The sequence below is a fragment of the Sarcophilus harrisii genome, chromosome 1 (genome assembly GCF_902635505.1).
Source record: "Sarcophilus harrisii chromosome 1, mSarHar1.11, whole genome shotgun sequence".
Classification (NCBI taxonomy): domain Eukaryota; kingdom Metazoa; phylum Chordata; class Mammalia; order Dasyuromorphia; family Dasyuridae; genus Sarcophilus; species Sarcophilus harrisii.
Window position 1 is genome coordinate 382,654,766 of NC_045426.1, and position 17,240 is coordinate 382,672,005.

At 37.0% G+C, this 17,240-nt stretch overlaps 1 protein-coding gene across 2 annotated transcripts in view; it reads left to right on the plus strand.

Annotated features, from left to right (window-relative positions):
* Window positions 1–3,613, plus strand: part of EXOC3 (exocyst complex component 3) — a 30,732-nt gene extending 27,119 nt beyond the window's left edge. For both annotated transcript variants that reach the window (XM_023495890.2, XM_003759570.4), the window contains 3 exons: window positions 208–369; window positions 1,354–1,481; window positions 1,671–3,613. In XM_023495890.2, coding sequence (XP_023351658.1) covers window positions 208–369; window positions 1,354–1,481; window positions 1,671–1,842 — 462 coding nt within the window. In that variant the 3' untranslated portion in view covers window positions 1,843–3,613. The remainder of the gene's footprint in view (window positions 1–207; window positions 370–1,353; window positions 1,482–1,670) is intronic.
* The last annotated feature ends 13,627 nt before the right edge of the window (window positions 3,614–17,240 follow it).

Here is a 17,240-nt window from a genome sequence, read left to right on the forward strand (position 1 = left end):
TGTCCCTTCTTTCAGTCCAGCTATACACCATATTCTGACTGTATTCAATGAACTACCATCATGTTTTTTCACTCTTTCTCCCATAAGATTGTTCTCTGCCATTCAGAAGTAAAAACTTTGAAAGTGTATATAATCCTCATCAAAGTAGAAAGAAAGTAATATATGTACTGCAGTTAGCTGGAAATCTCATATGTTTTTCCCCTGCAGAAAATGACATTTGAAGCTCACCGAAGGGTGGTAGTAGAGTACATCAGAGCCATCATGCAGAAGCGAATCTCTTTCAAGAATGCTGAGGAACGCAAAGAGGGTGGAGAAAGGATGATCAAAGAAGCAGAGCAATTCAGATTCTTGTTTAGAAAACTTGCTTCTGTAAGTGTTTTAGGTCTGTAGCTTTATCAATTCACTTTTAGTTTTAGCTTATGATTTGATATCCTCTAGGTGTGTGGAATGTATGTGTGTGTGTGAGATTTACACACTTGGGGGCCCAACTGGATGGATTAACTAGAAACCAAGTAATTACTTAATCTTTATTTTTGTGTGATCAAAATAGTATTCTGGGTTTTTGGGTAAGTCAAAAGTTAAAGGAAAAAGTGACAGAAAAAAGAAATAAGTACAATTAAGAGCATTCAACTATTAAAAAGAAAGCCTTTCTTTAAATTCAGTTTGCTGAAGCATATTTAGACAAATGGAAGAGTTCATTTTAAAACAAAATCTGAGTAGATTACAGTAAAGGCAAAAGCATTCCCGTATCGACCAAATGAGGCTTCCACTAGTCAAAGTGACACGTTGCCAAATTCTGTATGATTTCAAATCAGGCAATAAATATTAGTCATTTTATGACCAACCATAATGCTTTATAGAAATGTGGCTTTAAATTATTATTACTGATGGTTATTGATAAAGGGAAGATAGATTGCTGTGTGACCCTGGGCAAGGCATTTCACCCCTCATACTCAGTTTCCTCCTTTGTAAAGTGAGGATACACTTGTACTACTTGCATTTTTGTCTCACTTTAAGGTCTGCAAAACACTCATCTCAAAATAATCCTATAAAATAGGTAGCACAAGTATCATCATTCCCATATTGCAGCTGTGAAAGCTAAATCTCAAAGATGCAAATTCCTTGCCTAAGTAACACAGCTAGGAATCTGAAGTTAGGACCTAAGGCCGATGCTCCTTCCACTGAATGTCACTGGGTCATTGTCAACTTAAGACCATTGAGGAATTGAAGGAGCTGCTTGCTGTTAGCCATCTTACTATTTATAGTATAAAGAAGGGAGTTTTTTGGTTTGTAATAAATGAAAAAATAATATTGGAAGTAATTTTCATATGTTCTTTACATGGCATTTTGTAGGGATTTGGAGAGGATTCATATGGACACTGTGATTGCATTGTAGCCCTTGCGGAAGTTATTAAGCTGACTGATCCTTCGCTACTTTATCTTGAAATTTCCACTCTAGTCAGTAAATATCCAGATATCAGGTAAATGGCATTCATGTTTTCTATTTTCAACTCATGTTTGTCGAGCCCTGACTTGCTCCATATTTTTTTCCAACAAGGTGGCAATACTAAATTCAGATACCATGTGCTATGTAAACGATTGTTCTTTTGTCTGCAGTGTGTTCAGACTTAGTCTAATACTTTTACTGTTTTCCTTCCTCTCTCTTTCAGAGATGATCACATTGTAGCTTTGCTGACAGTGAGAGGAGATACTAGCAGAGAGATGAAACAAACTATTATTGAAACTCTGGAACAAGGTCCAACTCAAATAAATCCAAATTATGTGCCAATTTTTAAAGACATTATCGTTCCTTCACTGAATGTGACTAAACTTCTTAAGTAACTAACCAGGCAGCCTCTAGTTTCTGTATAATTTTTTTCTTGCGGTTCACCATCAGCATCTTTAGAAATGATTAAGTTAAGTGTGACTCATACTAATTCAGACATAATTTTGTAAATGCTTGCTCTAGGGCTGACAAGGATTGTTTTAGGCTTATCTGACCCCAAAGAGTATTGCTAGTTTGGCCATTTGAAGAATGAGGCATTCTGATGGCCAGTGTGCATTGTATCAAACTAGCAACAATTGTATTTGCTCAAATCCACTTTGGTGATGAATGTACTTTGTAAAGTTGTTCAAAATTCAGAAATGTTTATCAGGTGTCTTTAGTGTCTAATAAAATGATTTTAAAAGGTTTTCAGAAGTAATGAAATGTATAGATTCTGAATTCGTTAATTTTCACTACTTATAAAGCACTTCTGTTTAATTAAAAGTTTGATGAACACCCTGTTTTGTACATGTGCTTCTTGATTAAACATTTTCAAATACTTGCTGTGGCCTTGTTTAAAAAAACCCTACAAAACCTTCTCAGTTGAAAAATGAATGTGATGATACTTTATTGTGATATCTTCATAAGGCTTTTAGACACTCATCATAAAGTAATATTCTCTCCTCTAATTTATTACTGTACCAAATACAGCTAGTTTTAATTCATTTTTATGTAGCTTCTCAATCTTATTTCTCTTTGAAAAATTCACATCAGGATATATGAGTGGAAACACCAGTAGTTAATCATTTTAAGCTAGAGTGAGTTAAGTTACGATTATTTACTAAAAACTGATTTTTCTTACTCCAGACTAACTTTCTTTCTTGGCTTCAATTTTTTTTATTTATTTATTTAATAGCCTTTTATTTACAGGTTATATATATGGGTAACTTTACAGCATTAACAATTTTGGCTTCATTTTCGTTGGTGAAATTTCTACAAAAAATAGTGATAGGGAAAATCAGCCAAGATGACAGTAAGAGAAACTAATATGATCTAGTTTCCCTAATAATTATTGCAATACTAATTCAAGAAGAGCCTTGAACTGAGCAGTGTTTGGGAAATGTAAAGAGAAGCCATAGTGGGTCATTTTTCTAGCCCAATATCATAAATTTGACCTATAGGTCAAGTGACAGGACAAGAACTGTGGAATGAGTGTGGACTGAAAACTTAGACCCAACTTCTCAGCCAGTAGTTCCTGGCATTTCCCAGAAGGGCTGAGAACTTGGGTTCAGCACCCAGATATCATCAAGCATGGATTATCTGGATCTCATTCTTACACCCTGGAACTCTTAGGCCAGCAACACCAGATTGCCCAGAGAATATTCCTGGAAAAATGACTGAATGACAACCAAAATAAAGAGCTGGTCCAAGAATGCCCAAGACTTGGAAGAGAACAAGTCCAAAACCCAATGAAAGCCTCAAAAGCAGTTTGCCCATGAGATCAGTGAGAATTCCTAGAAAAAATGGTGCAAGAGTTAAGTAAAATGAAATCATACTGGAAGAAAGAACTGAAGAAAGATAAATATGGAAGAGAAACTTGGAAAGAATCAACAAGTTCACTAAAAATTAAAATATACCAAACAAATTAATGACTTCATGAGATGAGATATTAAAGCAGCAAAAAACTGAAGAATAGAAGAAAATGTAAGATGTTAAAAAAAAAATCAACAGACTAGGAAAACATCAAGGAGATAAAATTTGAAAATTATTGGACTACTTGAGAGCTGATATCCCCCAAACATCATTTTTCAAGATAGTATAAAACTGTCCAGATCTCTTGGAACAAAATGGCAAAGTAAAAATAGAACCCACCAGTTTCAATTTCTGAAAGATACCCTAAAATGATAACCCTCAGAAAAATCATAGCCAAAATCTAGAATTTCCAGGTAAAGAAAAACAATAGTACTGCATTTGCCAGAAAGAAATTGTCCTATATAGTTCTAACATATCCAGGATCACCTAAGATTTAGCAAGTACTACTGTTAGATAATGGAGAACATGGAATGTAATCCAAAAAGTAAAATTATAGACTTTTACCAAACTAATGCTATTCTACAGTTAGGGAAAAAAAAGACGTTTAAGGAAGCAAAGAACTTGAAAACATTCCTAATGAAAAAACTGGAGATGATTAGAAACTTTGAAACATTGAAATAAAAAGCATAGGAAAATATAAGTGATTAATCATCTAATGGAAAGAAGATGGAAAAACACAATCATCCCCTAGAATTACAATATCAGCAGGTGCCCCAGAATCAATTAACATGGAGGTTGTGATTTTTTTTTAGTCTTAGAAATGATTTTTATTCTTGGAAAAAGAAAAAAAAGGAGGAAAAGGTACACTCCAGAAGAAATAGGGCTCATACCAGAATGAGGGAGTGCAGTAGTCTCTCTGAAGGAGGAATGGTGGAGGGAGCCAGTATCACTTGAACCCCACTTTGAACTGATGGGAGTAATGTGAGCAGAACCAGGAGAACCATTTATACTATAATATTGTAAAACTGAACAATTTTGATTTCAAGTGATCAAAAAACAATAATATACAGTATACAATATTCAATGATCAACCATGATTTCAGAAAATCAGTGATTTGAAGGCTTCCTACATCTTGAGAGAGAAGTAAGGGACTAAGATATGCATTTCCAGGTAGGACCAGTATGGCATTTGTTTATTTTGCTTGATGCTCCATATTTGTTGTAGGGTTGGTTAGACTGTTTTCATGTGGGAAAGGGAGGAGGGAGAGAGGGTAGATGCTTATTAACTGAAAAGAAGAATTTTGTCTTAAAAAGATACTAGTAATTCTCTCAGTCTGTTACTGATGTTTAACATGTTCCTAGTATTGCTAAACCTTTATTATTCTAAATAACACTTCAGCATTTCTTAATTACCCCACCTCTATTAAAGGGAATTATTGCTAATGTAATTATTATTCATGTAAAAAGAGCTTAATTCTTCCATAACTATGCCCCCCACCCCCACCCCTCATAGACCTATTTGGCAAGCAATTTTTTGAACATCCATTTTAAGTTTAAAAGCTACAAGCTATTGGCTGTTGGAATAGGAAATACCACTTCCTCCATTTGCTCTTAACACAAAAGAACAGACACCTCACTAGTAAATGAAATTTGTGGTTTACAAAATAAGAAAGCATTTTTGAGTTGTTCCTTTATTTCATTTTTTGAAAATCATTCATTATAGCTGAGGAAAAGCAAAGTTTTTTATTTCCAAATTTAAATATAATATTTAAATATGGCAGTTATATAATGTTTTAAGGCACACTTTGACATACAAATACCTCACAGAAACCATGTGAGTTAAATGCTGCAAGTCATCCCCGTTTTACAAAGAACATTGAATTTGAGGTTATATAATATGTTAATGTTTTAATATAAAATTTATACTACACAATCAAATAACTTGAGGTTATTTAAGTATTAATGTTATAAAATATATATTTATAACACATAATACATAGCCTTTCATCATATTATAAGGAAATTGAATTTAAGCAGTTAAATGATTTGCCCTTAGAGTTAAGTGTTTGAGTCTGGAGTTCAAATTGGATCTGTGACAAAGTCAAGCACTCTTTGACTATTCCCATGCTCTCTGACCTGTTCCATGCCTTTGCAAAGCAATGTCTCACTGGCACCCAGGTGGATGTTGCCATTGTTCTTTCCTCAGCCCCTAGTGCAGGTTACCAGGGATAAACTAAAAATCGAAGTGGCTTGGTGACAGGACTGGTTCTTTTAATACAGAACAGTGGTTTTGGAATTGAGAATCTGTGTTCATATCCTATCTCTGGTGTCTACTATAAATGACATTTTAAGCGATTCATGTAATTACATTTTGTAAGTGAAGGAGCTTAAACTAGATTAGGTTCTTTCCAGCTCCTAATGTAGGACCCTAAAAACTCTGGTGGTCACCTCTGCACCTTAAAAGTGGCGTTAGTATGGTTTTGAAGTAATCACTGAGTCCCAGGTTATCAAAATATCACTTATATTTTAAAAGTCTGGCAAGAGGAAATCCTTTAAAAAGGTCCTTCATAAATAACAGATGCTAAGGAGACGGAGAAGCCATTTTAATTATGGCTCACCTTGGCCAATCCTAAGGGCCCAGTTTCTCTTGTGATTAAGCAGCCTTGATTTGTCGCTTACTAAAGCCATGTTTTGTTGATCACAAACTGTTGCAAGTGTGTTTGTGTGCGACAAGGTACAGGCTCAGAAAGAACCTGTGCTGACAGGGCATCCTAGGGTTAGAGCTAGAAGGGCCCAGGGAGATCCAGCTGGCCTCGTTTTACAGACTTGGAAACTGAGAGATGAAAGATTAGCTGAGACTTTGTAAGGAAGAAGCAGAGCCTCATTTTCCATCTCCAAATTGCGCATTTGTATATGCTTGGATAGGGCAGTAGGAGGCTATGTCAGAAAGATCAGGAAGATGCACAGCAGGGAGGATTTGAACATTTTGTGCTAAAAATTTGAAGGGATCCTGAATAGTTCTGGGGCGCCATCTTCTGGTGAGTGAGTATGTAGAGGACACCACTACCTAAGGGAGATTCAGCCAGTCTTAGACTAATTAAATTGTCATTTAAAATGAAGGACTTGAACTTGAAACTGCAATTGAAGTAGTTTCTAAGGATAATCATAGCATGTTGTAACTGAATGAAAGAGCATTTAAGCCGTTAATGTTGTAATTAGGGAGCACAGTGTTAAGTGATCGGAAGACAAATAGAAAAATAAACCTGTTTTCAAGGAGCTCACATTCCTGGAATGGGGAAAACAATACCGATGTACAAGATTTGAGCTGTAAATCAGATGAAAAGAACCCATTTCCTTCATTATGTTGCTGCCAAACAGATGGCAACACATCTTTAATGCCTTTTCTGTTGGCTAAACTTTATCCATTTCTAATGTTGAACTATTATGACAGCGCCAAGAATTTGAAGTTAAGGAAAAGACCTTAGAGATCCAGTTCAACCCCCTCGTTTGAAAAAATGAGGGAAAAGGCTTAATGCTCATACATTTTGTGACAAAACCAAGATAAAAACCTAAGCATCCCTGATAATCCAGTACTCTTTTTCCCTATACCAAGAAACAGTGGCACTCTATAGTTAACAATACTTGAGAAATTGAACAATATAACCATAGGAAAACTTCAAGGAAAAGAATGTGGGCTTTGAGTTGGAGATCTGCTTTACTCACTAAATAACTAGGCAAATTATTTAGCCAGGTATAAAAAATATATATAACATATAATATTATACATAGTTACATAATATTATAAGTATAATATATAGGTCAGTTTTCCATTCTGTTAAAAGAATAACTTCATACTTCAGCAGAGAGGGTAAAAATCAAATGAAGTGATGTGAAAACATTTTGAAAAGGTTAAAAATGTTGTTTAGGTATAAAAGAATATATAACATATTATATATATTATATAATATTATATATATAGTATAAAAGACCTTAGATCTGAACTACAGTGGACTATATCCAGCTCATACAAGTCTTGTCTTTCCTGATGGACTTAACGTTGATTTGCCTGAAGACCTTGCATGATGATTTGTTCTGGGAACTTACTGGGCTCCTATCCTTTAATGAAAAATGCATTGTATACTATATGATGACCAGTTCTGATGGACCAGGCCATCCTCAGCAATGAGATCAACCAAACCATTTCCAATGGAGCAGTAACGAACTGAACCAGCCAATCCCTATATTTATGCACACCTGCATTTTTGATTTCCTTCACAAGCTAATTGTACAATATTTCAGAGTCTGATTCTTTTTGTACAGCAAAATAACGTTTTGGTCATGTATACTTATTGTGTATCTAATTTATATTTTAATATATTTAACATCTACTGGTCATCCTGCCATCTAGGGGAGGGGGTGGGGGGGTAAAAGGTGAAAAATTGGAGCAAGAGGTTTGGCAATTGTTAATGCTGTAAAGTTACCCATGCATATATCCTGTAAATAAAAGGCTATTAAATAAAAAAAAAAAAAAAAGAAAAAAGAAAAATGCATTGTACTTCACTGTTTTTTTTTCTTTTCATAATTTACTGAAAGTTCTGAATTTTGTTCTTTTCACTTTTTAAGCAGATCTTTGTCCCAGATTTCATTGGTGTATTTTCATCTCTTGAGAAAAACATTTCATTTTCCTCACCTACCCCTCCAATTCATGCTGAAACAACTGGGGGCATGCACTCTACTACTCCCCATTTGTGTTTTTTATTTTTGTCTGAGTGTTATACATACATTGATACGATACATGTCTGAGTGTTAGGTCCAGTTCTGAGTTCCTCATTTTGTAAAAAACTGATTGAATGGGACATGTATTAAAAATGATCAAGATGGAAATCATAAAATGCAAAAATGAGTTGAAGAAACTAGAGATGTTTAGAGAAGAGAAAAATGAGGGAGGTAGCAGAGAGGGAGAAATGACAAGACAACTATCTTCAAGTAGCTTCATTTTTGTTGCCATCTCACTCTGATTTTATTTGGGATTTTCTTGGCAAGGATACTGGAGTCTTGCTATTTCCTTCTCTAGCTCATTTTACAGATAAGGAAACTGAGGCAAAACAGGATTAAATGACTTTCCCAGAATCACACAGCTAGTAAGTGTCTGATGACTTACCAAGATCTTCCTGATTCCAGGCCCAACGCTCCATCCTCTGAGCCACCTCGCTGCCCATTGACATATAAAAGAAACATTTGACTTTTTTTTCTTGGTCTCAAAGAGCCAAACTACGAATAATAGGTGGAAGAGGCAGAGGTAGGTTGCAACTGATTTCTGTACATTTGCAGGAAGAACAGCCTTTCTAAAAACCTAGCCTATCTGAAATTGAAATAGACTGCTTTGGAAGGTACAGAGATTCTCTGAATAGATGAAAATTGTTTCTGTATCATTTTTTAATTAATCCTATTTACAATTAATTGATTTTAGCCTGAAACTGCCTAAGTTATGGTTCTTTTTCTTTGAACTTGGATTCATGGAGGAGGAAGAGGAAAAAGACCTATGGACTTTAAAGGAGAAATAGGAATTCAACAGATAAAGAAAGCATAGGGAACATTGTAAGCGAACTCATGAAGATGTGAGCGCCATTGCCTGTTCAGGGAGAGCTGTCCTGTATAGTTCTAATTCATCCCTTTTGTCATTTAATTAACTTTTTCTTTAAAAACAACTTGTAGCAATTTATAATTTTACAATTGTGCTATTACATTATAAGTTTGTTTTTTTCTTTGTTATCTTTCTTTTTAAGTTTGAAATTGAGCTGGTCTGTTAGTAGTTAAGTTTAGAAACTCAGTTCTGCTAATCACTGTTCTGTTTCTCAAGAAAATCTGTAATCCTTGAAAAATGTGGATGGGTACCAAAGAGTCTAATCCAGTATCTTTATATCATGAAGCCATTCTTCAAGGATGTCTAGTTTGCTATCCAAAGAAACATGATCTAATATCTTCTGACCTTAAAGATTGACTCAAACAGTCAACTTAAGGAGGAGGCTATTGCTAGCTTTCATTTCCAACTTCCAACCAGTTTTATTGTCTGCCATGCCTCCGCTATGTATTTTCTTCAGCCCCTGTTCTGTTCTTTGTTCTTACCTTATAAAAATGAGTTAAGTCTTTATCCTGAAGTCTTTGGCTAGAAACTGAGGCAATCCATTAACCCTTTTTATTGGCAGGTTATGCCCTTGTTAACGTTATCTTGCCCAGAGAAAATATTCCTCAAGTTATCTTTATTGAATTTTCCTGGCTTCCTTCAAGTCCCAGTCGAAATCCCATATTCTATAGCAAGCCTTTCCTGATCCCTCTTAATTCTAGTGCCATCAATTTTTACACATTGGCTCATTCATTGGAGTATGAACTCTTTGAGAACAGATCATCTTTTGCCTTTCTTTGTATTCTCTGCACTTTGCCTACCCCCACTACATAGCAGGTGCTTATATTTGTTTAGTGACTGATTGACCTGCTTTGTTTGCAATACAGGTCAGTTTGCTCCTCCTTAGGCAGCCTGGTTGGATCTCCTGCTCTAGGAGTTTACCATATTGGTACCCGAATTAGGGCAGACACTACAGTGCCTTTACCTCTCCGTCAATTCAGAGCTCAACCAGTCCACCATCTTCAGCTTTCTGGGTGCAAGGATCACCATGCCCAGGGACAAACATCCCTTTAACATTGACTGTTTACATGGTGCTAAATATAAGTGTGAGGTGCTAGGTAAGATACAGAGCTTTGATGAGACATAGTCTATAATGACCTTACACTCTAATAATGGAATAAAACTTGAATGAAGATAACCAAAGTACATAAGATTACAAATTCAGAATGCTGGTGAGGTCTGAGGAGGAAATTGTTTCTCCTCAGGAGCTTATTGATGGAGGAGAAAGAGGAAAATGACCTATGGGCTTTAAAGGAGAAATAGGAATTCAACAGATAAAGATGGCATAGGGAACATTGAAAGGGAACTGCCTGTTCAGGGAGAGCTGTCCTATCTAGTTCTAATTCATTCCTCTTATTTAATTAACTTTTTCTTTAAAAACAACTTGTAACAACTCATAATTTTATAATTATACAATTACATTATAAGTTTGTATTTTTTCTTTATCTGATCAGCTGTCATGGATTCATTTATCATCATTATCCTTATGGTTCCCAAAGCTCCAAAATTCAGGGGCTGCTACGTGTGCAGTGGATAGACCTTGAGGTCATGGGGAAGTGAGTTCAAATATGACCCTAGACACTTGATACTGTGTGACCTTGGGCAAGTCACTTAACAATTACCTTGCCAAATTAAAAAAAAATGTTTAGCCCTATTCTGTTTATCTTTGGACATCTTTAACTGCATGTCCTTCTCACATCAGCATGTTCAAAACTGAACTCATTCCCCCCAAACCTTCCCCTTTACCTAATTTCCTTGTTATAGTAGAAGGTATTACTTTTCTCATCTGGGCTCACAACGTGAGTGCCATCCTTAGCTCCTCATTCTCCCCCCACAGCCATAGGAGGTCCAGTCCAGTCATTTCTCCCTAAATAACGCGACTTGTTTATGCCTTCTTCCCTTTGACATTCCCCCCACTACCTTGGGACAGGCCCAGGCCCTTGGGCAATTGCAGGACTACTTGCCGCGGTCAGCAGCCTCCGCTCTCTCCCTATCCCCCCCTCAGCCGGCAAACCAATCTTCCTAAAACTGAGGTGTGACCTGGTCGCGTACCTTCCCTCCCCATTCAACAAACTCCAGTGGCTCCTTATCACCCGCAAGATCAAATATAAAACTTGTTATCTACAGCCCTTCACAGCTTGCCGCCCTCCTCCTTTTTTGGGCTTCTTCCACCTTACTTCCCACTGCTTGCTCTTGTGACCCAATTCCAGCAGCCTTCTCAGAACAAGCCACTCACTTCTCTGTGTATTTTGACTAGCTAGCTTGCCTCTGTTCCTGGGATTCTTCATTTATTTCCATCTCTGGGCTTCCTAAATTTCCTTCATGACCCAGGTCACATCCCACCTATTTTTAGACAGCCTTTCCTGACCCTCGTCCCTTTGTAATTACCTCTAAGTCATGTGGTCTATTTTTGTAGATAGTCGTTTGCCTCTCCCCCTTCCGCTTTTTACCTTTCTTAGCAAGCCCAGCACTTAGCAGAGTTTGTGGCACAAAATAGGCGCTTAATCAATTCTTATCGATAATACTACCTCCTTTGGGAGAGTTTTTGGTGCTCTTAGGCAGCCGGATGATAGCATCCCGAGCATCCCGAGACAGGGACCCGGGAGGAAGACAGGCGAGGGACCACAGGCTTCAAGTTCCCTCCAGTTTCCGAATCAATTTCCGCATTTATAAAATGAGGGGTTAGCCTAGATAATCTCTAGATGTTTCTTCTAATTAGTTTTAATTCTAAAAGTGGAAGTTCTGAGGAAGGGAAGAGGAAGATAGCAGAAAAAGAGGAGGAGCCACCCACTCAAACAGCTTGCTTTCCCAGCTCCTGGAAACCAAAGGGGAATAAATCAGTTGCCATCCTCTCAAGTCTTTCCTATCCCCACCCTGCCAGGAACTTTTGTGGTCCGTGTGCTTCATTCACGTGCCCAAAGCAGCAGATCCCAGAGAGTCTCACTCAGCAGTGACCCGGTAGCACGATTTCACGTTTTCGGGTCAGTCTCTATACCTGCACAGCCTATTAAGGAGATTAGTTCTTCTCTGTGTCTGAAAGGCCATATCTTTGATCTCGTGGTCATGGCAGGGAAGATCAAAGCAGATTCATTCCCAACCACACCTTTTTATTACACAGGTGCTACAAATAACAACCTTTTTAAAAAAAAAAAGGGGAAGGAAATAAGTGCAACTTTCAATAAATTAATTTTAATGTCTGAGCAGTGGTTGCATATATGTTTCTTTATATCTGAGATAACGAAAATGTGATTCCATCAAAATCATAATTTATAGACAAATTTCATCACAAGGTGATTTGAAAATATATTTCATAGAACTGATCAAGCAATATTACAGCATGTAATGGAAATGAAGCCTTATCCATATGTAGGAATTACCTGCCAATCCTCCAAAAGGCATCTGGAGAAAGGCTCATTAAGGCACATAATTATTTGTGATTAAGATCACACAGTGTTCTAATTTGATCACACATCTGTAAATTAACATTCCATACAACCAGCTTAACAACTCACAACTCGGCTTCCATTTCAATATGAAGGAAATTCTTCTTGTTTTTTCACTATATTAGATCCATATCACAGCATACTGAACATTGTAACAAAATTAAACTGGGTACAAAGTATACAGAACCAGGAACCAATGATTACTTATGTTTATGCACTTTATCTTTGTACAACGAAGTAGGCTAAAGATATGTATTAAATAAATAGGAAATTTAAATTCTCCCCTAATAAAAATTATTTAACATTTTTTTCCTAAGGAATATACATTCATGAGAATTTTTTTTACATTCCGTTTTACAGTAATGATAAAAATGGTGAGAATGTGCTATTTATCAAATGTCTACAGTAATAAGATTCATAACACTGTGTAAATAGACTAAAAACCTACTAAACTCATTCTTGAGAATGTGAAATGTAGGGAAGAAAAATATCACACCTTCTATGACATGAGGTCTCCTTGTTCAATAGAAAATATTCTTATCTGGAAATTCTATTCCCTACAGTTGTTGGGTAACCTCTGTTTTTCACACAAACACAGATGAAAGAGAATTTCTGCCCAGCCACTAAAGGACAAACCACAAATAAGAAAAAATAACAAAAACAAAAGGTTCAAGTAATTATTATTTGTTGAATGAATGAAACAAACAATAGACAAATGTGTTTTCAAGTCTCAGCTGAGCTCTGCTAACCAACATCCAGAGGCAGTAGTGTATGGTTGGGACAGGATAACCAAAGAGCTTTTTTTCCTGCCTGAACAGCCGATTTGTACTGAGAATGATTGGATAGACTGCTGCAGTCCAACTTGTTTGTTCAGATGGTTGAAAATTTTGATTGTCTATGCTGTGAGCCATTTTTTAAAAAGTGGTTGCTTCATTTTTAGATTATCTGGTCAAGGCTATGTCAGTTCTAGCATGTAGGTTGCAATCAGGCAGTTATGTAGGCACTTTAGAAGATGGATTAACTCTTTCAGGTCAGTAGGAGACTTTCCAGTGCACAAAAATGATGATTCTCTAGGTGACACATAAACAGCCTGAAACAGTTAGTGTTGCTCTCAGAGTGCCCAGGGTATTGCCAGACTGGGAGGCTGTGTTTGTTGACAACATAGAATAAGCCATTTTTTGGGTCAAATTATATTTGGAAACCAGCTGGTTCCTTGCTGCTCAACAGGTCTGATTAATCATAAGGTTAACCTGAGGAGATCTTTACAGTGCTCAAGAATACCAGACTTCCTTTTAATAGAGCTTTTAGGTACATACATTTAGTTTGATTTCTGCACTGTTGCAATCATGCTGACTGAAAAGATGGTTGGGAAATATAAGAAATCATTGAAAGCATACAAAGATCACTAGAAGAGATTCCCCATTACAACGCAACTCTTTATTGCACATTGGAGTTTGTGTCAAAATGGGTCCCCTGAATCAAAGTAACTCCATATATTAAAAGGAAAAACAAGAATGATATGCTTGTAAACTGGATATCAATTTTGTTCTTCCAGTGACAGAATTATAAAAGGTATCTTGGTAAAGAGCCATTCTGCATGGCAATTTCTTCTTTTATTTGGAATAAATGTGTGTAGGGGTATGAAAACAAGAAGTCTTCAGCTACTCAAATCTGAAACTGGTGTACATCATGAAACATGAACTATTCAAAATTTTCCCTTTCCTTTAACTTTCCTGAGAGCTTATGCTGGTAAAAGATAAATTACAAGTTAGAAGACAAAGGTGATAACCTATCAATTTCATTTTCCTGAAAAAAAGGGCTTGAGAGTACTGATTGCTTATATCATGCTTATAATCTTTATAGTCTATCCCTTATTTCCTGTGCCCCAAACAAGTTAAACAATGCTGCTTAAATTCTGCTTGACTCAGATGTGAACCAAGGAACCTTTTATATTTCAGTGTTCAAAAGCTGTTCAACATCAGAGACAAGCAGTACATTTCCTAAGTATACAAACTGGTCGATGTTCCCTTTCTCTTTGCTACATGGAGGGGATGGGGGCTCTTGTTACAACGATCCCACTCTTCATCTCTTCATCCCTGCTCCTCCTCCTTTCAGGACTACCTTGGGGTCAACCAACACAAAATATTAACCCAGAGAAGTTTAAGATTTTCTTAAAAGTGAGCAACTCTCCCAGTCCCTTTCAGGAGCCATCCAGAGTTGGGTCACAGCTGTTCTGAGATTGGTCCCTTTCTGTTTTTCCCAGAATCATGTGTTGAAGATGAGGTGAGGAGATTCTCACTTAGGTTATTTTAAGGACTGACTCCCTCTATTCATTAAGGGTGTAGAGGGAATGAGAAAAGAAAGGTTCTGTCAAAACTTGTAGTGCAAATTTCTGGACTGCCATAGAAAGCTAATCCTGCAGGTTTCCTGACACGGTCCCAGCCTCTCTTTGGCAAAAGTAGATATACTTTACCATTTAGCTTTTTCCACTTTTCAGTTAGCATGGGAAAAATGATGGCAGCTACACAACATAAAAATAACTCATCTAATCAGTCAAATTGATATAAAATTAATTTTTTGGAAGAGAAAAAAGGCGTTTAGTCAAATTGATTGTTGGGCATCATGTGTTAAAAGAACTGTTTGGTTTTTTTAAAAATAAGGTCTGTAACCAGCATGAGAACAGGAGGGAAATAGCCTTCAAATCATACCTAGGGTCATTCTGTAGTTAGGTGCTTTTGTGTTAGAAAACATGTATTGTTAGTTACAGTGATCTCTCCTTCCTACCCCCTCCACTGCTCAGGACTCTCCTTCCCATTTCTTGAGTTAGTTAACAAGGTACTGATGACTTTATTCTAATGGTGTCTTAAACCAGGAAGCTCAGAAAGGTGAACCACTCTGTAAAAAGTACTTCCCCAATCCCTGAGGGATGCCCAAATTCTTTAGGCTGAAGACCTCAGTCCCAAGAGTAGTCATAAGAGGTATTCAGTGAATCCTTGCAGAAATATAACTAGGATTTCTCTTCATTGTTGCATTCTCAAAAGGAATAATTCACTGTAGGGGGAAAGGGATAAGCAGTTTAAAGCACTGGTAAGATAAATCCAGAGCCTTTACTTTTCCCGATTTGGGACAGTAGCAGGGAGATGTTTGGACAATAAGTTATTATGTAGTATCTGAAATTATCGAAGTCATTCAGTCTAATCATTCACTTTTATGTGCTTCCAGGAGGTGAGGAGACAGAAGGCTTTATTTCTATTTTATTGGTAGAAAACAAGATAGGGAGGTCAAAGACCTGCCTAAATATGCACAGTGGCAAACCTAGGAGCTGAACTATGATTTCCTTGAGATCTAGAAGCTTTATCTTATATACGAGTCAATGTTCAACTTGAGTTCACTGACGTGGGGGACTTTGGTGTCAAAAGACAAAGAGACATAATTAAGTCAAAATGTTCTATGTTGAAGCAAATAAAATACGCAACAGTTTGTGGGGGGAAGATTGCATCCTATTCAAAGAATCTTAGTATCCTCTGGGAAAGTCTTGTAAGCAGCCCAGTCTCACTCATTTGGTAACTCATTCCTAACATGAACTTGATCTTGGGACCCTAGGCCAATCCCCCTAAAATGTTTACCTATTGGGCAAGAAAGCCTGATAATAACTCTTTTGGACAACTAGGGGATCCTTAGTGACCATATGTTGTAAAGGTTCCTTGCTTTGGGGTCTGAAAGAATTAATTTGCTAGGAAAGAACTGGCTGACCAAAGCCCCTCTTGATTACTTAAGATGATGTGATGGGGCATAAATTACAATTATGATTCCTTATCCCCATAGTAGCTAGATTCTGGATCTTCAAAAGCTACAAATATAAATGCACATTTTTAACTTCTCTTTCCACAGTACTTAAGAATTTTTGCTTCCTGAGTCATCGATTATGGCACTTAAATGATGCACCAAAGGGGCAGAGGAAATAAGATTTAAGTTGCTGTGCAAAAAAGATTAAGAAAACATACAGCAATGGGAGGGCATAAAGGCGGTCTGTAAATGATAATCAATCACTCAGATTCAGCTAAGTGATCTTTCTGTTGAAAGGGACAGGAAAGATGTGAGAACTATTATTATTCAAATGAAAACAAAAATCAAATTTATATTTAACTATTCATTGAATATGAGCTAAATCCCACCATAACCCACACCACAGGTTCAATGCAACCCTTTTTTCTGACTCATTCATTACAGCAGAGGAATCCACCATGTGCAACGACTGCAGAGAAGGACTCTGTTCATTGAGGAGTTTCCTAGATGAGACCAATTAAGTCTCTGAGTCTGATTTTTATATAGACCAACTAGAGGGAACAACCAATTATCTGGGAAGACCACGGCTGTTTCAGCATCAGGTAGTTCTCTATTTCTCCGTCTCAGCAAAACTGAGATAAATCTGCTATATATAATGAGGAATCAAGTTCCCCGAGTGAAGTGAGTTTGTCAAGGATTCAATGACACAAAACAGTTGGAAGTAGGAAAATGATGTTGGAAGAGTTTCCCATGGAGGAAAAGGCACTGATCCATCTCATCCAGAGGAGACCTGAGCAGGAGGTGTAGAACAGCAGCTTCACCTTTATTTTGTATCTAACCTGAGGTGACTCCTCTCCCTGCCATATTCCTACCTTCCCCCGGGACACTGCCCTCTCCACAACTTCCCCATTGGCTGGATTTTGCTTAAAAGCCCCGTGGGCCAGAATACCCCTTGGGTAGCACCCCACATAGTTCAACAACAGCAACTTTGGCTGAAGAGGGCAGTGATTTGGGAGTTTGTGGCTGTGAC